The 26014-nt window shown below is 44.1% G+C and overlaps 1 protein-coding gene across 1 annotated transcript; it reads left to right on the top strand.

The window, feature by feature from the left end:
- The first annotated feature begins 904 nt into the window (after positions 1-904).
- nubpl (nucleotide binding protein-like) lies at positions 905-19962 on the top strand. The gene is made up of 11 exons (XM_061744415.1): positions 905-1081; positions 2724-2868; positions 12363-12397; positions 12492-12582; positions 12659-12698; positions 13513-13603; positions 14293-14386; positions 15481-15566; positions 15664-15784; positions 17031-17113; positions 19352-19962. The coding sequence occupies exons 1-11, from the start codon at positions 959-961 to the stop codon at positions 19412-19414; spliced, it is 972 nt and encodes a 323-aa protein (XP_061600399.1). The 5' UTR covers positions 905-958; the 3' UTR covers positions 19415-19962.
- The last annotated feature ends 6052 nt before the right edge of the window (positions 19963-26014 follow it).

The raw sequence follows: 26014 nt of genomic DNA, 5'->3' as shown, positions 1-26014 counted from the left end.
GTCCAAATCCTCCCCCCTGTAAAACCGCCATCCCTCCTTTCCATCCCTTATGTCATTTCATCAATGAATGTGGTTTTACTGCTATTTCAACATTTAGAGTCATCACCAGAAAAATAACACCATAACTTATTTGACAATTTTCATCTGTTTCAAGTAAATTTTCTCTTGAAATAAATAGAAAAATCTCTAAGATTCTCTAAGATTTATCTTCTCATTATAAGCAAAAAAATATTGTTCCACTGGCAGATTTTTCTACTTATTTCAAGTGAAAATCTACTTAAAACAGGTGAAAAGTGTTGTTTTTTTCCAGTGATGAGCCTTGATTTAAGTGTAATAAGATTTTTTTTTAACTAGAAATAGGACAAATATTCTTATTTTGAGTTTTTGCAGTGATCCATTTTACTTATCCTGTGAACGACAGAGTCATATTGATAAAGTTCAGAAAAGTGTTTTTTATTGTTGTGTTTTGATGTATTTGATGTAAGCCCAGTGGATATTTAAAGCTTACAGAAGGCTGCATTTAACTGCTGCTATGTCATTCCTGCAGTATTTCTGCAGCTGTTTTGGTCACTGCTATTATTTGTAATATATTATATTATTTGTAATCAGCACAAATTATCTGTCCCCATATGATCAAATCCACCATCCCCCCTGGTTTTTTTTTTTTTTACAACTCGAGTATTGGCCGTGACCCTGCAAAGGATAAAGCGGGTAGCGAAAATAGAGCAACTTTTAAATTTTTTTTTTTTTTTGGCAAAGTTTGGACCAAACGCACAATTTCTATTGGTGCATTTGAGAACTATTTTTTAAAATATTTCAAGAGTATTTAATGCAGTTATGAAGTTTCTGCATTAACTGCATTATTAACTGCGTTACTTCCTCCCCGACAGTGCGTGTACTCTGCGCGCCCCCGACGCGCGGCGCGCTCCCGCTGCGGGAGAACTCCAAACAGCTGAGCATGAGTCTCTTCACCTACAGCAGACTGTCCCACATTCTCAGGATATCCTCCCTGAAACTCTCAGCGGGACGGGCGGAGATAACCCCGGGGTCCGTGGGCTGCGTCCAGCCCAAGAGGTGGCAGGTAAAGCCCAAATTACGCTCCCACGTTAAATCGACGCAGAGCCTACGCACGTAGTGTACGCGGCGACGCGTACCTTACGTGCGTATGATCAGCGTCGATTTAACGCGGAACCATAAATCAGCCTTTAGAAGCAGCGCGGAGCTAACGCTCGCTAGCCGCTGGCAGCGTCGGTCCGGAAGGGGCGGGGTCTGCTCGTGTTCTTCAAAATAAAGGACACGAGGATCCGATGAATTAAGACAGATAAATATGCATAGGCTACCGATAGCAGGGCTGGGTTATATATGTGTATATATATACTGTGTATGTAGTGTGTTCGTTGGGCGTGGTTCCATTGTAATCGTGTTTTAGCATTTTTTTTAAGTCTAAATTTGAAAAGTTTATTTGAAATACTCAACCGGAAGTGTTTGGTCTCCCTCGCATGTGTTAAAACCATGGATGTATTATAAACCTATCAAACAAACAAACACTCCTATAACTGTATTTCTAGTGTATGTATGTTTCACACCACCTTCTTGGTCATGTTTTACACCACCCTGTATTGATACACGACTGATTTGTTACTAAAAGGTAGCTAAGGTAGCAGCAGCTTTAAAATAATAAACAAGATTACCTTCAGACTTTGTGCAATTAATCCTTTTACTCAGTACTCGAGTTGTAAAATAAAATCAGGGGGGATGGTGGATTTTATCATATGGGGACAGATAATTTGTGCTGATTAAAAATTATATAATGTATTACAAATAATAGCACTGACCAAAACAGCTGCAGAAATACTGCAGGAATGACATAGCAGCAGTTAAATGCAGCCTTCTGTAAGCTTTAAATATCCACTGGGCTTACATCAAATACATCAAAACTCAACAATAAAAAACACTTTTCTGAACTTATCAATATGACTCTGTCCTTCACAGGATAAGTAACATGGATCACTGCAAAAACTCACAATCTTAACAAGAATATTTGTCTTATTTCTAGTTAAAATGTCTCATTTTAGTAAAAAAAATCTCATTCCACTTAAAACAAGACTCATCACTGGAAAAAACAACAATTTTCACCTGTTTCAAGTAGATTTTCACTTGAAATAAGTAGAAAAATCTGCCAGTGGAACAATATTTTTTGCTTGTAATGAGAAGATAAATCTTGTTCCACTGGCAGATTTTCCTACTAGTGAAAATTTACTTGAAACAGGTGAAAATTGTCAAATAAGTTATTTTTCTGGTGTTATTTTTCTGGTGATGACTCTAAATGTTGAAATAGCAGTAAAACCACATTCATTGATGAAATGACATAAGGGATGGAAAGGGGGGATGGCAGTTTTACAGGGGGGATGATTTGGACCGTTTTTATTTCAGGGGGGATGATTTGGACCGTTTTTATTTCAGGGGGGGATGATTTGGACCGTTTTTATTTCAGGGGGGATAGAATCTGAATAAACATTTATATGTCTCTGAAACCAATCGGTAGAAGGACGCTAGTCCAGAACTTGACATATATTTGTCTTCATTGAATCTCAATCAGCAAGGTTTTGGTAATCGTAAGGCTTTAAGCAGATAATGTGCAAAAGGAAAAGCATTTGCTTTGTGCTGAAATCTGAGCCCACTGATTGATTGATTGATTGATTGATTGATGTATTGGGTGTCAGGGGTCAGGGGACAGTAAGGCGCTGCAGGAGAGGCAGAAGAAGCAGATGGCTCGAGGTCTGCCCAAGCACAAGCCCATCAGCGGCGTGGACCAGGTCATCGTCGTCGCCTCAGGGAAAGGTGGCGTGGGCAAGTCCACCACGGCAGGTAATCAATGCACTGATGTTCAAGTTCCTACAGAGCTTTAACAGCACAGGAAAACCTGTGTGCGTGCGTGCGTGTGTGTTAATTTTAATACATTTCCCTCGTCTCCCAAGAGATGAGTATCAATAACTTGATTTGAAGATTTGATTTGAAGATTTGATTTGAAGATGCATGTTAAAAAAAAGAGTACAAAAAAGTAAAAAAACAGAATATATATATATATGTGTGTGTGTATATATGTATATATATATGTGTGTGTGTGTGTATATATATGTATATATATATATATATATATGTGTTTGTGTGTGTGTATGTATATGTATATGTGTGTGTATATATATATATATATATATATATATATATATATATATATATATATATACCGTATTTTCACGATCATATGGCGCACTGTGTGGAAAGGCGCACCCTCAGTTTTGTGTGTCATTTTTGGTTTTAAAACACACATACGGCGCACCGACCCAAAAGGCGCCGTCTACGGAGACGGAGCTGCACACACACGCGTTGCAAAACACACACGCGCTAAAAATAGAGCGGAAACTTAGTTTGATATTTTATTTCACTTTTCACATCAATCAAACCCTTCAAAGGTTCATCTTCTGTTTCTGCATTAAAGAATTAAAAAAAAACCACCGGGTTGCTGCACATAAACCTGTCTCAGCCACCCGATCATCTCCTCATCCATCCAGCCCTTTTCATTTCACTCTGGCTGGAAAAGTCTGTTTAGGCAAAGTTTTTCTTTTAAAAATCACCATAGCCGGCAGTTTCTGTCCATCAGCGTGACAGGCAAGCACAAGAGTAAATACACTTTTCATACTCCGTTGTGCTGCGGATCCCGACCGCGGCGGTCCCGGGTCCCGCTCCGCTCTGCCCTCCCCCGCGCTGGACCGGGTCCCAGGTCCCGCTCCGCTCCCCCCCCCCCCGCGCTGGTCCTCCTCCGCCCCCCGCGCTGGTCCCGCTCACACACGCGCGCTGTCGGGGAGCCGGTACCGGGTTGTATCCGACACCGCTAATTCAGCTGCGCCAGTCCGAATTTCCAGACCTGTCTCAGCTTCTTGATCATCATCCCTTCATCCAGCCCCCCCTTTTCATTTGTCCTTATAATGACTCCAGCTGGAAACGTCTTATGCAAAGTTTTTCTTTTAAAAATCACCATACAGTTTCTGTCCATCAGCGCGGCAGCCAAGCACCACATAAATAAGAACAGGGGTGATAGTAAAAAAAAATCCTGAGCCTGAACTTTTTTTCCGTGGGAGGTAAGCGAGCCCCTAAGCCAAGATATATGCCCCGATCAACACAATTGTCATTTTTTGTCCTCTTAAAGTGTAAGTCTGGTGTAAATTGACCCATGGTCCTGTTGTTCAAGCTCACCACATGCAGCCCATAGAAAACAGAATGAAACACATTTATTTTGGTGATTTTGGTTAACAGCCTGGAGCCTGGTGACGCGAGGCTAGAATCAATCTGATTGGCCAAAACCCAAGACCACCCCCTACACTATTACCGATTGGCTTAAGTATGGCTACTGGTGTGGTTTTGAGTGAAAGCGTGTCTCGGATCTACGCGAACGTGGTGCTGGGCGGTATGACCAAAAATTTATATCACGGTATTTTTCAAAATTATATCGGTTTCACGGTATATCAGGTTTTTTTTTTTTTTTCTTCATGCACAACTGGGTGTTAACCACATTTTGTAATGATTTGGAAAGGAATTGCTGCAGTAAATTGGCTTAGAATGGCCTATTTTACTGTCATGAGGAGGAAAAATTGTAGAAAAACATTAATGTCCACACTAGTATAAATACAGGTTTGCATGGCCTCACAAAATTATGCCGTCTACAATGAGGTGGCAGCACTTATGATTCTAATGTAGGGCTGAACGATTTTTGAAAATAATCTAATTGCGATTTTTTTCCTCAATATTACGATTGCGATTTAATATGCGATTATTTTTTTTCAAGGTCCTGTTCTCATGTATTTTTCAACTACACAAGCAATAAATCAGTCTGTTTCAGGTAGATTTTCACTTGAAATAAGTAGAAAAATCTGCCAGTGGAACAAGATTTTTTTGCTTGTAATAAGAAGATAAATCTTGTCCCACTGGCAGATTTTTCTACTTATTATTGTTATTTTTCTGGTGTTATTATCAAGTGAAAATTTACTTGAAACAGGTTAAAATGGTCAAATAAGTTATTTTTCTGGTGTTATTTTTCTGGTGATGACTCTAAATGTTGAAATAGCAGTAAAACCACATTTAATTGATGAAATGACATAAGGGATGGAAAGGAGGATGGCAGTTTTACAGGGGGGATGATTTGGACCGTTTTTATTTCGGGGGTGCCATTACATCACCCCTTATCCCCCCTCAACTCGAATACTGCTCACACGGAACTCAGAACTTCTTCATAAATAACTCAAAAATCCCAGAGAGAAAAAAAACACCAGCAAGCTAACAAACAAACCAATAAAGCTCTGAGTTAACAAAACGTACCAGGAATGAACAACTGGCAGCCCCGCTGTTTTAACCTCTCATCCTAATCAGCTGATGGGCTGCAGGTGTGGTTTAAGGCTGATTTATGGTTCCGCGTTACACCAACGCAGGCCATACGCCGTGAGTTACGCGAACTACGGCGTACCCTACGGCGAAAGCTCCGCGTCGATTTAACGCGGAGCCATAAATCAGCCTTCACAGCGCCCGGCTCGTACTCTTCGCCGCGCGCAGCTCTCGCCGACTCCGCGCTCATATATTTAATACATTTATGAAGCCCATATATTTATAAAGCCTCACTGGCCGAGCCCTAACGCTGAGGCCATGGTAGATTTAGGTTACACGCGGACACGCAGCACTGTTGACTTTTCCCTGCCGGCTCTGCTCACTGGCTAAACAGTCCCCACACAAACAGGGTCCAGCGGCGCTACGTTCCGCCGCGCTGCGCGGCGCTCCCAACGTTGTGTGCGCTACTCACCGGTATTACGGTATATGAAAAATTCATATCATAAGAAAAATAAACGGCAAACCTGATTTTATTTATTTTTTTCTCGCAAACACCTCGGTATGCCGGAAATCCGGCGTGACGCCGGAGCGCTATCACCCCTGTAAGAATGTGTGTGTGTCGCGCCGCGAAATACACACACCGCATGTCGGAGATCCGGTACCGGGTTTGTAACCGACAGATTTGGCTGCAAATCTCGGAGGGTGAAGCTGATCCGACCTGAGACGTACCCCAGAAATCTCTGCTCGCAAAGCGGGCGGGAACCAGCTCGATCGGAGCCCGCTTGGGGAACCAGGAAGTCGGCTGCAGCAGCGCCCATCACCGCGGCTTTAACCTGGGAACGTGACCGGTTCCGACCGGCCGGAACCGGAGGAGCCCACATGGACTGGTAGTAGGGGTTCCCGGGGAAAGACCACCAGCATTTCAGCCGGATCTGCCCCGGGGATGCGGCGATCGGACCCGCAAACCCACGGCAGGTGCATCGGTTCCCAACATGCAAAACACACGCGCGCTGCAGAACTCACTCACACAAGTGTGCTTATTTAAAAATAGAGCGGGAGCAAAACTTAGTTTGATTGTATTTTATTTCACTTTACACATCAAGCAAATCCTTAAAAGTCTTCATCTTCTGTTTCGCATTAATCAGCTCAGTGGATGGTCTAATTCACGTCGCAACTCACGGGGGCTTCACCCGCCCCCTTCTCTTTTTACCATTCTCATGGTGGCCGGCCTGACATTACCGTAATTCAGGTAATAGACACGGCGCACTGTTTCATAAGGCGCCCGGCACATTAAAAAAAAAAAAAAAAAAAAAAAAAAATGTGCGCCTTATGGTCGCGAAAATACGGTATATATGTGTGTGTGTGTGTGTGTACAGCACTTGGGCAGACCTCACAAATCCACCAACATGCTCAAAACAGAGTAGGATTGAAGTAACAAATAAGTAATAACTTATCCAGTCCTAACCCTGAATCTTACATACATTCTTACATACAGTATAACAAGAGTTTCATTAAGTTTACTTATAAAACACACATCCCTACTTTAATAACTGTTCTATATAGTGATATAATACTCAATTATATGTATATATAAATATAGTCAAAATCAAACAAATCAAAGCAAACAAAAACAAAAAAAACAAACGCCCAGCATTTAGTTGTGCTACTATGTATGTATGTAATAATAGAAGTAATTATAATGCATAGTATTACATTATCATTACTTTACTATAATACTAGTTTATTTGATTCGATTCGATTCCAATATTGATTTGGGTTAGTGTTAATAAAACAGTTTTTTTAGCTGTTGCATGAATGATATGACTGTAGTTCTGCAACATATTAATACTAGTATTATATTGAGATTCAACAGCAAGTATTGCAGCTAATGATGCTGTAAGGACCAATCAGCTTCCAGAATGCTGATAGAACTGCTTTCAGAAACATCGTGGGTCAGAATTATCAAACAGTAAATTAGTAAATTGGAAACAAAAATCCAGTTTATGTATTAACCATTTTAGGAATCTTTTATCAGATCATATTAGTAGTGAGATAATGTCTGCCTCCACTGAACAACACTCGGCTGAATTGCACTCTCTGTGGTCCCCGATTATTGGCTTCGTTACCTAGTGGGGGCGGGGGGGTGGTGATCTCGTAGCCCTTGGGGTTGGGGGTCGGGTTGGGGGGTCTGGGGCGCGGGCCTCTGGTGGCCCCTGGGGGGCGGTGGGTGGGGCCGCGGGGTCCTGTCCCTGGCCGGTGGGGGCCTTGGGGGCCTGTGGGGGGGGGGTACTGTTAGGTTTAAATCAACATAAAACCCAGCTCTCAACCAAAAAATAACACCAAAGACTGTTGGAATGATTTTTAAGGCACTTTCTGCAGAAAGCGGAAGTATAGCTTTCTTTTTTAAACATTTTTCTTTCTTTCTTTGCTTCACGATCTGCTTCTCTTTGTCTTGCTTGTACAATCCACACTTCAATATTCTTCAACTGTTTTCGTATTTTATCACCCGCTTTGCCATTCTTTACCCTCTCTTCATGCTGCAATGTTCTTTTTATTTCAAGCAGTTTAGAAGTGTCAAATTTACCATCAAAACCATGTTTTTTCTGCCACTTTTTCACAGGTTTGCAACTTTCAGGAAAACGTTGCATCATAAACCGTGTATCTGGTGGTAACTTTTTGCTGGACTTTTTGTCCCATTTTGAACGTTCAGTCAGTTTTTCTTTTTAGCCTTAAATTATTTTTTTTATCTTTTATGTTCCGTATATTTTGCACAATATTGTGTCACAATCTTTTATTTACCTATTTCAGGGACGTCCCGTCAACTAAGAGTTTGTTTTTGTTTTTTGTATTTTTTTTTAAATATTTACTTTAGGTTCACCATAAGTTTTAGTTTAACTACGTATTTGTTATTTTAGTGATCTTTTGTTTCAACAGTTTGGTTTTTAGCGCTGATTTATTTAGTGAGCAATTGAAAACTTTTACTTCATATTTTTAAAAACTGCAATATTGTCAATAGACAATTTCAATCACGAACATTTCAACAAAAAAAACATTTAGACAAGACAAACATTAAACAAAAACCATTAAAAAACATTCCGAAGAAACCTCCTCGTTATTCTGCACTTCTTAAAGTCCCCTGACCTTAAACAAAACCGGTCTTCTACCGAGTACGTGTGGCTTTATGCACTGCCCCAGGCTAGTTTTTCTTTCCCCCTTTTTAAATCCCCTGATTTAAAAAAATTAAAAAAAATGAGCCCCTGGCCTGCCACCAAAACACCTTTTCCACTAAGACCCTGGTTAGTACACAGAATTTAACTCGTATTTTACACAAAAAAAAAAAAAATACTTCAATACCCCAGGTATTTTAAGTAAGAGGAGGTCTTCTTACCAGTCTTTAGGTGTCTTCCCTGGGCCGTGGACCCGTCACCGTCACTGGAACCAGCGCAGGACCAACTTCTATTGCCCCCGTCCGTTAAGGTGGCCTCTTTGATCCTACGCCTGTTCCAAGTCACAGATTTTGAGTCCCGGGTGTTTCGGTACCAAAAAATGTTAGGTTTAAATCAACATAAAACCCAGCTCTCAACCAAAAAATAACACCAAAGACTGTTGGAATGATTTTTAAGGCACTTTCTGCAGAAAGCGGAAGCAAGGTCAGAGCTTTTCAGAGCAACGTGGCTCTATGGATGCCCTCGACGGAATGCTTCGCTGTTTCATCCTCTGCAGGGGCTTTTTATTTAAAATGGGACACAGGAAATTACCATATTTAGGTAGCCAATAGAAAATAGACATACAATGGACATATGGAAGAAAACGGGAAACATACAGAGGAACAGACATCGGGGTCAAAATGTCACACATGTGATATTTTCAGTTAAAGAGGTAAACAGAAGCTTAAAGTTTTTATAAACCATAGGTCGCTGAGGTTATATGCCCTCTGGGGCTGAAACAGGAACTCTGAACAGATGTGTGCAGGCTAACTTTACAAATATAATAGAACAGTTGTCCCAGGACAGTCCAAAAACCCCTGAGTATCTCTCAGGAAGTGGCCAACTGGCCATCTATTCAGAGCATGTGATCGGTTTCAGGGCAAAGGTCAATTTGGGCCTCCTCCTGAACCCAGGAAATCTGGGACAGATGTGTCCATCTGACAATGGTCAACTGTTCATCAGAGCAGACAACCCCCTTTACCCTCAGGGGGGTGGCCTGTCTTATGACCTCTGGTAACTGCGATAAGGATGTGGAAAAACCCAGCGGTCAGTTTCTCTGAGCTGACCTAATTAAGCCTAATTCTGGTAGTTTCATATTTTCATAAGGACAGCAACTTAATTCAAAAAGATCTATCAATCTCACAGTACCTCATGGCGGTGGGGGGGGTGGCTGGGGAGGGCTCGGGCGGGGGGCGGTGGCTTGGGCGTCTCCGGGCCTCCTGGGGGGGGCTGGGCCGTGGACGTGGGGGTCCCACCCGGAGGGCCCGGTCCTGCCTGGGTGGGGGGTGGCTGTCTGCGCTGGGGGGGCATTGCTGCCTTGGTCCTCCGTCGCTGGGCGGGGGCCAAGTGCCCCTGCGGATGTGGGGACTCCGTGACCCTTGGGGTGTCCGCCGGGGTGGCCTCGGGGGGGGGTGGGGCCGGGTCCGGGGATCGGGCCTCCCCTGACCGGGGGGTGCACGGGCGGGCGCGGCGGCGGGGTGGCGCCATTCCCAGGTATCTATGTCTTATGTTGTCAGTATGAATGGGAGGATGTTGGACCGTTTCCCCCTCCGTCTGGGGGCTCCGGCGGCTCCGGGGGCGCCCGTGGAGGTACGGTGGGGCCCTGGCCCGGCTCGGGGGGCCGGCCCCCGTCTACTGGATGGCCGGTGGGGGGACGCGGGTGTCTTATCAGGGCCGGCTTTGCTGGTCCTGCCTCCTGGCTTCGGCCTCCGCTCCCCCTCTTGCCCCCCCTACACGATTCATACGCACATAGGCGAAAGGCGGGGGGTCCGGGTCGTGGGGGGCACTGTCCCGCGTGGCCCGGCACTCCCCGCCTCACGGTTTTAACAGCAAACTAGACACTGCACATTCAACACTTTATAAATACACTTGACAAGGACACGTAGTTCGGGAGGGGGGGGGGTCGGTGTCAATCGATACTTGGCCCTCCCTCCTCCCTGTTTTTATGGCATTAATCACATGCACTCAACACAAGGGGCGGGAGGGGGTCCCACATCACCCGCGTTCCCTCACCGGCCTGGGCCTGGGACGGGTGGGTCGGGTTACCCGGGCCTGGCGGGGCCCGCCGTGCAGCCTGGGGTGCCTTCTGGCGGTGCTGGACCCCCCCGGGGAGGGGGAAACGGTGCGTGATTGTATGTCTGTGTCGGTGAGAATGCGGTATGGAAGGGTCCTGCCATGGAGGATTTGAGCCTCCATTGGCAGGACATCAAAAACTTAATAATTTATCAATATTATATTATACAAAGATGGTTATTATTATTATTATTATTATTATTAGTATTATTATTAGTATTATTATTATTATTATGTATAGTATATTATATTATTATTAGTATAGGTATCGGATAGGTGAATGGATGAATGAATGGGATGCCTGGGTCTGGGGCCCTCCGTTGTCGGGCCTGCGCGGGTGTCGCCTAGTTGGGGGGTTCCCTCTCTCCGGGCCCGTCTCCGGTCCCCCCCGCTGCCTCTACGGCGGGGCGCCCCTCTGGTCTTGGAGGGCCACTTTCGTGGGGGACGGGTGCGCCTGCCCGCGTCGGCGGCCGGGGCGGCTCTGTCTCTCCGGGCAGGCTGGCCCCCTGCCGGGTGGGGGTCGTTGGCCTGAAGGGTGAGGGCCTCCTGGCCGCGTGTCCGGCCCGGACCGGGTGGCCGGGGATTGCCTGGGTCGCGGTCCGCCGCCGCGGGGTCCCTGGCTGCTTCTTTCCGCGCCGTGGGGGCCCCGCCCGCGGGCCCCCTCGGCCGCCGCCGGGTGGGGGGGGGGCCTCGCAGGCGGTGGGTTGCCTCCCTCCTACTTCTCCCCTCTGTGGGGTTGCCGGTGGCCTGGGTTCCGGGCTCTTCCTTGTCGGCCTCTGGTCTCGCGGGTGGCGGGGTTGCTCCCCCCCCTCCCCCACTATAGATACACTTCAGGTGGAGCTTTGTTTGGTTTATTACACACACACACACACACACACACACACACACACACACATACACATATAGTCATTTAGTCACATGCATACACACACACACACACACACACACACACACACACACACACACACACACACACACACACACACACACACACACACACACACACGCATGATCATATACATACACACACACACACATAGACATACACACTGGCTTGTTCACCTGCATGCTGGCTCTCTAGTTTTTGGGTTTAGGTAGCGGTAGCGATAGCTTAGCTCAGACTGCGATCAGATCTCAAGATTTAGGTCGATTGCTGTTCGTGTTTTGGTTGGCTCCGTGCCGGTTTCGTGCTTTGTTTGTGGTTTTTTGTTGCAGATTTTCAGTGCTTGATGTGTGTCTCCGTGTGTTCCTGCTTCCTGGATTGGCAGTGGATGTCGTCGGTTTTTATCATTTTATGCAAATGTAACCCCAAGACAGTATATAAAGTAATGAAATATAGACAATTTATGCAATTATAACTGAAAACTTGAATGTTTTCATACCTTCAAACATATTTAAAGGCAAAAACATGGCACCAGTTATTCTTGTGTCCGACAAAACATTTGTATAAAATACCAAAAGTTGTAATGTAATGATGAAAAAAATAAATTGATCTTTAGACATATGAATCGATTTTTAGGAATTAATATGAGAATCGATTTAGAATCTGAAAATCGATTTTTTTCAACACAGTTTAAAGATACATATGACTTAAGTAATTTCAACTGAATTGTGAGTAGTTGAAAGGTAATGGATGAAATGAAGCAGTTTTAGCTCCTCAGATCAATGATTTAATATCTGTTTTTGTTGGTTTATCTGTTTCTGCAGTAAATTTGGCTCTTGGATTAATGGCCAATGACCCGGTAAGAAGTCTTTTTGTTGTTAGTGTCTGAGTGTGTGCAGACGCCAGTCGTTGCCGTCAGTCACGACTGAAAACGGTCTGTTCTTCTCTTCCAGTCCAAGTCCGTGGGGCTGTTGGACGCTGACATTTATGGTCCTTCAATTCCCAAACTGATGAACCTGCGGGGAAACCCAGAGCTCAGCGACAGTAAGCAGAGTTCTGCCACGGCTTTCACTCCTCTGTTTTCTGTGCTGTAACTGGCTGAAGCTGCGTTGTGTTTCAGATAATCGGATGATTCCTCTCAGCAACTACGGCGTCCCCTGGTGAGTAGATGATGTCTCTGGTGTGAAGTGATTTAGATTTAGATTGATTTATTTGCACAGTTAAAAATTACAAAAATAAAAGTAACAACTTTACAAATTAAAGTGCAGGAAGAGGCGAAAACTCAAAGAGCTTATCAGGTGACTCCCCCTATAGTTAACATCAAATTTAATATCATACTCATAAGAACAAAATATACAAATGAGCAATTAGAAATCTATAGATGATAGAAATAAATGAAAATTACAAAGAATTTACACAAAAGAAAAATGATCGGATTTATGAACAACGATGAAGAGTACAATTTAATAATTAAGAGACAAACAAAAAATAAACGACTAAATAACAAACCAAATGAACACAAACAAAAAATAATTTCAAGGAGATTACACAAGACGATAAAATGTGTCAGCACATCCATTACTTCTGCCAGAGCAGTTCCATTCACAAAACAAAAAGTAAGTGGTGTTTCAGACATCCTTTAAAACCTTGTACAGAGAAGCATGTTTTTGCTAAATGGGAATATGTATTCCATAGTTTGACCCCCCGGTACCGTAGTGCATATTTCCCCCTGGTTGTAACACATTGTGGAGGATGCAGATCTAACATCAGTCTGGACCTGAGAGTTTGTAGTAAAATAGTCTTTGAGGTGAGCAGGAATGCTTTCCTCCTTTAAGACCTTATAAATAAAAACACCTGTCTGATAAATATTTATGTTGTAAATGTTGAGACTATAAAGTTTCTGAAACAAAGGACTGCACTTGCCCTTGCAAGTGCACGTGCAGCTGGTCCTGACCTGTCCCGTCCTCTGTCCAGCATGTCCATGGGTTTCCTGGTGGAGGACACGGCCCCCATCGTGTGGAGGGGTCTGATGGTGATGTCTGCCATCGAGAGGCTGCTGAGACAGGTGAGAGACCGGGGACCTGGACTTCTGAGGACAAACGCCACGGTTACATGATGGTTTTTAATTCAGAATTAATTATTCCCAATTAAATAATTCAGAATTAAACTATTTTCCTCCTTCGTTTACATGGAAATAGTCATTCTGAATTGAGGTTTACATGGAAACACGTTTGATGGTCTTTCTCCAATTCCTCTCCAGGTCTGGGGGTTGGGAAGGTTCTGATTGGATAGGGGGGGGACCGGAAGTTAAACTACCGGAAGAAACACTAACTTTGAAAAGCTCACAATGTTTATGTTTCCTGTTTCCATCAGTTCTTTTAATTATTTCTATTTATTAAATAAATGGTCTCTGCTCTTGACCAGCGTTTACTGCTGCTGCATCTTGAAACTTTGTTAGGAAAACCAGCCCAGTGGAATATAAGATCATGGAGACAGACGGACGAGGGAACGAGCAGAAAGAAAGACCAGAATTAATTTAAAGAGGAATGAATGTAGACATGATCACTGAATTATTCTATTCAGATTTAAAATCAGAATAAACCAGCCACTTACTTCAGAATTAAGTTTCATTCGGAATGGTCATTTTCATTTGGAATTAGGTGTTTACATGGTAATCTTTACTCATTTTAAATCAGATTTAATTTTAATTCTGAATGAAAGAGGAATTAAGACTCTGTCTGTGTGTATTTGTAGGTGGACTGGGGTTCGTTGGACTATCTGGTTGTGGACATGCCTCCTGGGACAGGAGATGTCCAGCTGTCAATCACCCAGAACATCCCAATAGCAGGTCCGTCTGTTAACTAGAGCTGTTTTTAAAACCAGCTGACTTAATATTATGGAGCTTTTCCACTAGTTCCTACTCAGCCCGACTCTCCTCGGTTTGGTTCTTCTCCACCAGGGGTCTAACGTGCAGAGTTGATACTTTTCTGTATCTATTCTGCCGAGGTTCTAAGCTGCTGAGTCGGCTGTATCTGACATCATCACACTACAGGCCACCGATTGGTCGGGGGTTGGAGTCAGACGTCTGAGTCAGGAGGAGGAAATCAGAGAAAGAGACTCTGACGGATTCTTGTTCATTTTATTCAACCAGCAACGGCAGCAAAAGTCTGTTTCATGATCCAACTCTGAGGGTCAGATGTTCATAAACCTGGTGCTGAGGAGAGAATTAAAAAGATCTAGACGGAGATAAGGAACGACCAGATCTACCAGGAGCTCTGTCTCTTCATAGCTGCTCACGGCTCCAGCTGACTTTTACTTAACTAGTTGCCGCACAGTGGTCTCAGTGTGTTTTCAAACCAATAAGTCACAAATTCTCTCATCTACAGACATCTGATTACAAAACAAATTTCCGGCTGAAATAAAAACCTTCTATTTCAGTGTGTTCAAACTGAGATTACTGAATTATAGTAGTAGTTACAGAGATTCTGACAGTTGGGGGAAGAACTTCACAGTGTTACCTTTCAAAAGAGACCAGAACCATCCATGAACTTCAAACGGTTCAAGAACAGCTTTCTATTTACTTTGGGTAGAACTTGGATAGGCGTTTTGGGCGACTTTTACAAGTGCAGGAACAAGTTAACTTGATATCAAACACAAGTCACAGACCCAGCAGCACATCTATCATCTCCTCCAGGTTCTACATCTTTAGTGTTGTTGTCTTCTTCCTTTAGATACACAATCAAATACGTCACAGCAGCTTCTCCAACCTCCTACTTCTGATCTGGGTGTTGAAGAGAAACGAGGACAAGGGGAGTTGGTCTGAGTAGGTTCTAGTGGAAAAGCTCCATAAGTGAGCTCTGTTGTCTAGTGGACAGAGGGGGGGGTGCTGGTGCCGGGTCCAGACGTGTGTGTGTGTGTGTGTGTGTGTGTGTGCTTGTGCAGGTGCCGTCATCGTGTCCACGCCCCAGGACATCGCCCTGCTGGACGCTCGCAGAGGAGCCGAGATGTTCAAGAAAGTAAACGTGCCGGTAATGTTTGCGTTGGCTTGAATCAAAGTAAACCCAGATGCTGCCAGATGTGTTCAGAGTTGAGCTGGAAGAACCGGTGGTGGTTTTGGTCCCGCAGGTTCTGGGTCTGGTGCAGAACATGAGCGTCTTCCACTGTCCCAACTGCAACCACCAGACACACATCTTCGGTTCTGACGGGGCCCTGAAGCTCGCCCAGACTCTCGGAATCAAGATGCTGGGTAGGACGGTTTAGATCTGATTTGAAGATTTTATTTCCAACATGCATGTTTAAAAAAGAATACAAAAAAGATATATATATATATATATAAAATATGTACAGCACTTGGTCAGACCTCACGGATCCACCAACATGCTCAAAACGGAGTAGGATTGAAGTAAACATGTATCCAGTCCTACCCCTGAATCTGACATACATTCTTACATATAATAAGATTTTCAATAAGCTTAATTATAAAACACACATAACCAAACACCCCTACTATAATAAATATTCAATATAGTTATATAATACTCAATTATATGTACATACAGGACTGTCTCAGAAAATTAGAATGTGATTTTCTGTAATGCAATTAAAAATGTCATCCATTCTGGATTCATTACAAATCAACTGAAATATTGCAAGCCTTTTATTATTTTAATATTGCTGATCATGGTTTACAGTTTAAGAAAACTCAAATATCCTATCTCAAAAAATCTTAAACTGTAAGCCATAATCAGCAATATTAAAATAATAAAAGGCTTGTAATATTTCAGTTGATTTGTAATGAATCCAGAATGGATGACATTTTTGTTTTTTTCAATTGCATTACAGAAAATAAAGAACTTTATCACAATATTCTAATTTTCTGAGACCGTCCTTTATAAATATAGTCAAAAAGAAAACAAATCAAAGCAAACAAAAGAACGCCCAGCATTTAGTTGTGCTACTATGTATGTATGTAATAATAGAAGTAATTATAATGTACAGTATTACATTATCATTACTTTACTATAATACTACAATATAATAGACAGCAATGGTATAACAATATACTTGAATAACTATATAAGAGTAGATATGCTATATATACTGGTTCATATATTTACCTCCAATTATATACAAAAAAATTACTATAAATCTATGTATCTACATATAATTATAAATCAATATATATTAATAGAGATATAGATATATAAATACTGCACGTATAATACAACTCAATATATCTATATACATACCTACATATCTATATCCATAATATACGTCTATATATCTACATATATTAATAAATGTTCATATCTACATGTTTATTCGCATCTGTATTTTGAATAAAAAGTTTCTTTGTATCTTTTTTTAAATTTTCACCTCTGATGTTTTGATAAAGTGCTGATTAATTCCCCCCAGATTTCCTGTGAAGGTCGTACATCTACGTTTCTGTTTCCTGTTCCTGCAGAACGGTCACGTGTGTTTGTCTCCTCCAGGTGACGTCCCCCTGCACCTGAACATCAGAGAGACGTCAGACCGGGGACAGCCCGTGGTCGTGTCCTCCCCCGGCAGCCCCGAGGTTCCTGCTCTTCTCTTCTACTTTATCTTCTCTGTTGTCTTCTGGTTTCATGTAAACAGTAGAGATGCACCGATCGATCAGCAACCCATCGGTATCAGCCCGATAACGGCCCTATCGGTTTTGATCGGAGATCGGAAAATAATAGTTCAAAGCAGCCGATCTGATGACGTTTACAACAACAAACCAGCGCCAGTACGGGAGTTTTACAATGTCTGAAAAGGACAACAAATTTGCAGTTTGCAAGGTGCAAAGGAAGTACCCAGAGGAGGAATGTTACAAGTATATTGAGTTTCCAAAGTTTGCTGCTGCTAAGGCAGAGAAAGAACAGGAGCAACGCCGCTAACTCAGCTGAACGTAACAGAGATTTATAAACTACAGCAAGAAAAATAAAGAACTACAGGTAGGTAATGAATTCATAAGCTTTGCTCATCAGCTGCTTTCTGTTGTAGAAGACGTCGGGTTTAAACGCGTCGTTAGCTGCTTGGATCCCGGTACGCGCTGCTGACTCGTTAATATTTCACTGTTTAATGTCCGCCAGAGTTTTACCAACTATATACAGTCACATCCAAAGCCTCACGCAGGACGACAGTCGTGTCAGTGGCTTCACCAGTGACATGTGGAGTTCTAGTGTGAACAGTTTTGCTTCACTCACAAGAGTTTCCTCACACGCGGTGGATGCTACCGCTAAAGCTTTCACAAAGCTTAATAATTCATAATACATTTTTATTTTAAGATTTAATTCCTCTTTCCACAGGAAAACTAAGGTTTATAGTTTACAACTTGTATCAACTTTTAGAGAGAGACGTGTCTTCTGTTGTCTGTGTTGGTCACATGTTGTACATAATTATTACCACAGGAAGATGAAGCTGCTAAACTACCGTATACTTACTCTTTGTAACTGAGTCTAAGGGCCAAATCCACAAAGAACAGATTGCGCCCGCAAATAGCGCTGTGAATTGCTCCGCATTAGCGCCCGCAATTTGCCCCGCTTTAAGGTCCTATTCACAAAAGATTTTGCTCTAATGATATACCAGCGCAAACACGCCCATAAAGTTTTGGAGCTGAGTGCAATTTGCACTTGTCTGAGTAAGTGAGCGGAGCTGTTTCCAGTGTTCTCCGTATTTCAGCACACACATTGGTCCATAATGAAAACTGCAGAAATAAAAAATAAAGCGAGTGAAAATAAAAGGCTGTGAGGCGCAAGGGCGCAATTTTCACTGGGAAGAGGGGGGACATGCCCCCCCACTTTTCAAACTCATGCTTTTGTCTCTCTCCCCCCGTTTTTTTTTTTTTTACAGTTTAACGGTATGCTCAGCCTGTAATTACAAATCATCAAGAGACTGTGCGAAGAGGGGACGGGAGCCCCGCTACCCCTCCTCCCTCCGTGCTGCTCAAGGATGATTTATTTCCACAACCTCACTTGATCTGACTGTTTACAGTCATGTCTGACTGTAGATTTCACCCTTAATATCATTCAGTATCACACAGGCTTGAATGATATTGAAGAGAGAGAGAGACAGATGGGGAGTGAGGAGTTTGCACGCAGTTTAATACACGCTTCTGAAACACGGTATTTGCTCCACTATTTTTGTGTGTGGCAAATAGCGCTGGCCTTTGTGAATTAGACGCTTTTTGCAATGAGGCTTATTTGCATAGAAAGGGGGCAATTTTGCGCCGAATGTATGAATATTACCTAATTTACATGCATGCAAATGGCACCGGCGCAGACTGCCACTATTTGCTTGGCAGCGCAGTTTGTGGAGCAATTCGCCCTTTGCGGGTGCTTTGTAAATTAGACGCTCTCTTTTTGTCTCATTTGCACCGGTTTAGCGGCCGCAAAAGCCGCGCAATCCTTTTGTGGATTTGGCCCTAAGTCTCTGAGAGTCTCTAGAGGGTGAAATATTGCTCATTGCCTCAGCCTGCAATAAAACAGACAATTCATGATACTTTCCTCATCTCCTAATTTTTATACCTAATAATACAATGTCAGTGTTGTACATGAGACAACACTATTGAGGAATTTATGGATTTCTCACTGTGATCGGTGATCGGCAAAATCAGGATCGGCAGATACTGATTTTGGTGATCGGTGATTGGTCCTCAGAATCCTGACCGGTGCATCTCCAGTAACCAGAGCACCATGTGTAATGTAGAGCTGGTTTCAGCAGCATGAAGAAATAGCTGCATGTGTTCAGCTGCAGCAGGAACTGCTGTGTTAACTCTCCGTGTTCCCTGCAGGCGGCGGCGTACAGGAGCGTGGCGGCGGCGGTGCTGCAGCGGCTGCAGGAGGTCAACGCCTGACGGGCCAGACGGGCCTGGACCACCTGCTTCACGTGACCTCAGCTGTACACGCACAAACGTCTCTGCTGTCACAACGCACAGTTCTCCATTAGCACCAGTGACCTGCTCTTTACTGCATCACTGACGTCAGATTCAATAAAGCCGTTTACCTGGACAGAGCAATAATGGGCTAGAATGGAGCTTTTTAATCTTACAATCTATTTATCTCAAAGTTTGGATATTGTGCTACAACTCAACTCTCTGCATCAAAACATAGCTCAGTGTTTAATAGTCTTTTTTTTTGAGAAATATTTGTATTGACTTTTTCAATTACAGTACAAAGACACAAAACAGAACAAGGCACATTAATACATACAAATAGGCACTTGAAGTTATTCCAAATATAGAGATTTAAGTGGTATATTTTACTGCTGTGATAACTGACCAGTGGTGGCTTGTCAATAGGGGGCGCTAGGGCGCCGCCCCCCTTAAAATTACAGGAAAAAATATAGACGGTACACATAAATGACATAATAAAAAGTAATTATCACATCTGTGCACTCATAAAATGTGTCTGACTTTTAATTTTTCCAGCCTTCCCATCCCATACTGGGTTTATTCAGAGTTGTTTTTTGTGCAGACTGAAATACATAGGTTTCAATGGCCAAATGAGTGTATTGCATGTTCTTAAACTTTTCTTCCACGTGACTTCATGCTGGTCTCTAATTGGTTACTCAAAGACTCTCCTCCGTGGCCAATCAGCGTGTTTTCTGTCATTCTTCATCCAATCTGATTGATTCATGAGCTGTCAATCAAAGTCACACCCCTGACAGTGTAGACGACTGTATCTGTCACTCACTACAAACGGAGTCACAACCACAAGACAGGACTCAGGAGACAATGGCAGCAGAAAAACTACATTCGATTGTTCACTGCAAAAACTCAAAATCTTAACAAGAATATTTGTCCTATTTCTGGTTAAAATGTCTCATTTTTAGTAAAAAAAAATCTTATTACACTTAAAACAAGAGTAATCACTGGAAAAAACAATTTTCACCTGTTTCAAGTAGATTTTCACTTTTCCCAGTGGAACAAGATTTTTTTTGCTTGTAATGAGAAGATAAACTTATTTCAAGTGAAAATTTACTTGAAACAGGTGAAAATTGTCAAATAAGTTATTTTTCCGGTAATCACAATGAGATTTTTTGACTAAAAATGAGACATTTTAACTTGAAATAAGACCAATATTCCTGGTAAGATTTTGAGTTTTTGTAGTGTTTCATTACAAAATAATAATTTCACGAGGCGTTCGCCGGAGGAAAAGGAGCTTGGACCGGACCAACTAGATCTAAAAAGACCTCTTGCAGAGGTCTTTTCAGAAACTGTCACTCTTTTAAAGATCCTCATCACCCATGAGCACAGCTGGAGCTGAGAAGCTTCTCAACCTTGAAAAGAGTTTGAACCTTTCTCAGAAACACCAGGACCAGGAGAGGCTGAATGCACCGGCCATGCTCTCCATGGAAAAGAGACTTGTTTGTGAAATGACAGATTTCAATCAGAAAGTCATTGAAAAATGTGCTGGCCTGAAGGAGAGGAGAGCAAAATGTATGTTCAAGTAAAGTTTATAGTTGTGTTGTAATCCCCACTCGCCAGTGCGCCCCCCCAAATGTTTTATCACCAGCCGCCACTGTAACTGACTGATTCTCATCGTGGCGTTTAGGGAAAAGAAAAGGATAACGCTAATGAGTACAAACACAGATGGAAACACATTGTGTACTTTTAGAACTCCCACCATCCATAATGTGATCAGTGACCTTATTAAAAAATAAACAAGAAGTTGCATATAAAAATAAGAATAAAAAATATATAATACAACAGTTACGCAAGAGTATTAGGGCCAGGCAGGAGAAAAATAAAAATATTTTAGAGGAAGATTTTTTTTCATTATGCACTTAGAGAAAAAAGTTGAAATGTCGAGATTAATGTTGAATAGAATTTCGAGAAAAAAGTCAAAATGTCAGGATTAAAGGAGCTTGAGGCTGTTTTTTTTTTTTTGCAAAATGTGCTGCAATTCGGTCCCGATTTTCCCGCGCTGTCCTGCGGATGTGACGTCACATGACGCTGCATGCGTGTTCTCCCCGTTCTCCCGTGCCGGCTTCACTGTTGGCTGCAGTACCCCCAACGGCCGTCATGGTGAAGGGTGGCGCTAGAGAGTCTCATTTCTTAAAAGCAGCCGCAAGCTCCTTTAATGTTGAAATACAATTTCAAAAATAAAGTTCAAATTTCGTAAATAAAGTTGAAATTTCACCTTTTTTCTCAACATTTCAACTTTTTTCCCAAAATTGTACTTCAACATTAATCTCGACATTTCAGCTTTTTTCTCGACATTTCAACTCGAAGTACATAATGGAAAAAAAATCTTCCTCCTCTAAAATATTATTTTATTTTTCTCCTGCCTGGCCCTAACACTCTTCCGTAAACAGTCGACTACAAAGCTGCAATAAAATCCTCCCCCTCCAGAAATTGCATAAAAGGAGCCCCAAATCTTCTCAAATGTGTTCTATTTCCCTTTAACAGCATGTCAGTTTCTCTAAAGCAAGGCATTGCAGTGAACCCTCAACCCAACTACTTGGTCTGGGAACAGATTTCCATCACAGTGCAATTTTATGTTTAGCTTCTAGAAGACAAAATACCACCATCTTCTTCCTGCTATCGTTCAAAGTCCAGCTTGCAGAGAAACAACCAAAACTACAAAGCTTGGGACAGAGAGGAAGTTGCTTTTTGATGAAGAGAGATAATTGTAATAATCTCTTTCCAAAATTCTTGAATGAGGCTACATTCCCAGAGGCAGAGCTTTTAATAGTCTTTTTAAATTATTTTAGTTAGGAGACTCCGACATGTAAATTTGAACAACGTTTGTGTTTCTCTCATGGTTTGATCTGAGGGGTATTTATTCCAGAAGGCAAGTTCAACAAATTCCGAGTTTAAACCTCAACTCCGAGTTGACTTATCCTGAGTTAGGAAACTCAGAGTTTTCGGTTCCAGAACAGCGGATATAAGTTAGTTCAATCAACTCTGAGTTTGTTAAGCTCGAGATAAGCGCGTGCATGAAGAAAATAAAAAGCCATCATCAATGGAGCCTTGATAGACGATTCACCATGGCAACCGGCGACAACAAAAGATCCATATACTTTTTTTTTTTAACTTTATTATCTGGTTTTTAGATCTGCAGTGTTACTAACTTACAAAAATGAAAAGGAAGCAGACAACCACGCAATTAAAAAAAAAAAAAAAAAGAAAGTAGGCAAGTGATGGTCCAATGTTGCCCCAGCAGCAGCAGATATTAACGAGGCTGTTAGCCACTGATGGATTAATTATGCAAGTTCATTTTAAGATATAAAATCCCCCTACCCTCTTATAAATCTGTTTAAGGGAAATATTTGACTTTTTTTTACTCTCTCTCTCTTTCTCTCTTCTGCTCCTCCCTCTCCTTTTTGCATTTGGACATTATCTGTTTTGATTTAAACTGGGATGTCCCTGTGATATTGTTTTTTTTTTTTTTTTTTTACCTTGTCTGCACACATATTATTGATTGATACCATGACGGTAGAAACCAAAAGTGTATATATGTGCATTATTACTATATTTAATATATATACATATATATACGCACACATATGCGTACACATACATAAATATACACATACAAACCCAGTGTTTTTTTTGTTTTTTTTTTTTGGGGGGGGGGGGGGGTGACGACATCCACTGCCAATCCAGGAAGCAGGAACACACGGAGACACACGTCAAGCACTGGAAATCTGCAACAAAAAAAAAACCACAAACAAAGCACGAAACCGGCACGGAGCCAACCAAAACAATAACAGCAATCGACCTAAATCTTGAGATCTGATCGCAGTCTGAGCTAAGCTATCGCTACCGCTACCTAAACCCAAAAACTAGAGAGCCAGCATGCAGGTGAACAAGCCAGTGTGTATGTCTATGTGTGTGTGTGTGTGTGTATATGATCACGCGTGTGTGTGTGTGTGTGTGTGTGTGTGTGTGTGTGTGTGTGTGTGTGTATATGCATGTGACTAAGTGACTATGTGTGTGTGTGTGTGTGTGCGACCAGAGGCCGACACGGAAGAGCCCGGAACCCAGGCCACCGGCAACCCCACAGAGGGGAGAAGTAGGAGGGAGGCAACCCACCGCCTGCGAGCCCCCCCCCCCCCCCGGCGGCGGCCGAGGGGGTCCGCGGGCGGGGCCCCCACGGCGCGGGAAGAAGCAGCCAGGGATCCCGCGGCGGCGGACCGCGACCCAGGCAATCCCCGGCCACCCGGTCCGGGCCGGACACGCGGCCAGGAGGCCCTCACCCTTCAGGCCAACGACCCCCACCCGGCAGGGGGCCAGCCTGCCCGGAGAGACAGAGCCGCCCCGGCCGCCGACGCGGGCAGGCGCACCCGTCCCCCACGAAAGTGGCCCTCCAAGACCAGAGGGGCGCCCCGCCGCAGAGGCAGCGGGGGGGACCGGAGACGGGCCCGGAGAGAGGGAACCCCCCAACAAGGCGACACCCGTGCAGGCCCGACAACGGAGGGCCCCAGACCCAGGCATCCCATTCATTCATCCATTCACCTATCCGATACCTATACTATTAATAATATAATATACTATACATAATAATAATACTAATAATAATAATAATAATAATAATAATAACCATCTTTGTATAATATAATATTCATAAATTATTAAGTTTTGATGTCCTGCCAATGGAGGCTCAGATCCTCCATGGCAGGACCCTTCCATACCGCATTCTCACCGACACAGACATACAATCACGCACCGTTTCCCCCTCCCCGGGGGGGTCCAGCACCGCCAGAAGGCACCCCAGGCTGCACGGCGGGCCCCGCCAGGCCCGGGTAACCCGACCCACCCGTCCCAGGCCGGTGAGGGAACGCGGGTGATGTGGGACCCCCTCCCGCCCCTGGTGTTGAGTGCGTGTGATTAATGCCATAAAAACAGGGAGGGGGGAGGGCCAAGTATCGATTGACACCGACCCCCCCCCCTCCCGAACTACGTGTCCTTGTCAAATGTATTTATTAAGTGTTGACTGTGCAGTGTCTATTTTGCTGTTAAAACCGTGAGGCGGGGAGTGCCGGGCCACGCGGGACGGTGCCCCCCACGACCCGGACCCCCCGCCCTTCGCCTATGTACGTATGAATCGTGTAGGGGGGGGAAAGAGGGGGAGCGGAGGCCTAAGCCAGGAAGCAGGACCAGCAAAGCCGGCCCTGATAAGACACCCGCGTCCCCCCACTGGCCATCCAGTAGACGGGGGGCGGCCGGGCCAGGGCCCCACCGCACCTCCACGGGCGCCGCCGGAGCCCCCAGACGGAGGGGGAAACGGTCCAGCATCCTCCCATTCATACTGACTACATAAGACATAGATACCTGGGAATGGTGCCACCCCGCCGCCGCGCCCGCCCGTGCACCCCCCGGTCAGGGGAGGCCCGCTCCCCGGACCCGGCCCCACCCCCCCCCGAGGCCACCCCGGCGGACACCCCAAGGGTCACGGAGTCCCCACATCCGCAGGGGCACTTGGCCCCCGCCCAGCGACGGAGGACCAAGGCAGCAATGCCCCCCCAGCGCAGACAGCCACCCCCCACCCAGGCAGGGTCGGGCCCTCCGGGTGGGACCCCCACGTCCACGGCCCAGCCCCCCCCGGGAGGCCCGGAGACGCCCAAGCCACAGCCCCCCGCCCGAGCCCTCCCCAGCCACCCCCCCCACCGCCATGAGGCAACCCCCCCCACAGGCCCCCAAGGCCCCCACCGGCTAGGGACAGGGCCCCGCGGCCCCCCCCCACCGCCCCCCAGGGGCCACCAGAGGCCCGCGCCCCAGACCCCCCAAGCCGACCCCCAACCCCAAGGGCTACGAGATCACCACCCCCCGCCCCCACTAGGTAACGAAGCCAATAAACGGGGACCACAGAGAGTGCAATTCAGCCGAATGTTGATACATAAACTGGATTTTTGTTTCCAATTTACTAGAATGGTTTTCTTTGCGATACATAAGGCAGTGAGAACCCGGTGTGTCCAATTAGGATCTATTTGAGTGTCTCCCAGGTGACCTAATATACATACCGTGGGGCACACTGGGATTCTGTGGTTGATCCATGTGGATAAATCCTCACAAATCTCCTTCCAGAACCTCTGTACCGGTGTACAGAACCATAAAGCATGCATATAATTATCTGGGGTGTTCTCTGTGCACTGTGAACAGATATTAGAGGTGACAAAGCCCATCTGGAACATCCTTTGTCCAGTATAATGTATTCTATGAAGAACTTTGTACTGTATAAGTTGTAGGTTTGGGTTTTTAGTCATAGTAAAAGTATTTAAGCATATTTGTGACCAAGAAAACTGGTCAGTATTCAGAGAGAGATCCGCCTCCCACTTGGAGATCGGGAGAGAGACTGAATCGTCCAGTTTAGACACTAACCTGTAGAGTTTTGATAACAACTTTAAAGTGCTTAGATTCAATAAATCTATTATCTTAGCGGGAAGTTGTAAATCTAATTGGCTAATTTTGTATGTTTTATTTATTATTGCCTTAAGTTGTTGATACTCT

Source organism: Cololabis saira, chromosome 16, assembly GCF_033807715.1.
Source record: "Cololabis saira isolate AMF1-May2022 chromosome 16, fColSai1.1, whole genome shotgun sequence".
NCBI lineage: Eukaryota > Metazoa > Chordata > Actinopteri > Beloniformes > Belonidae > Cololabis > Cololabis saira.
Note: the sequence above shows the minus strand (reverse complement) of the source record. Positions and strands in the feature narration are given on the sequence as shown.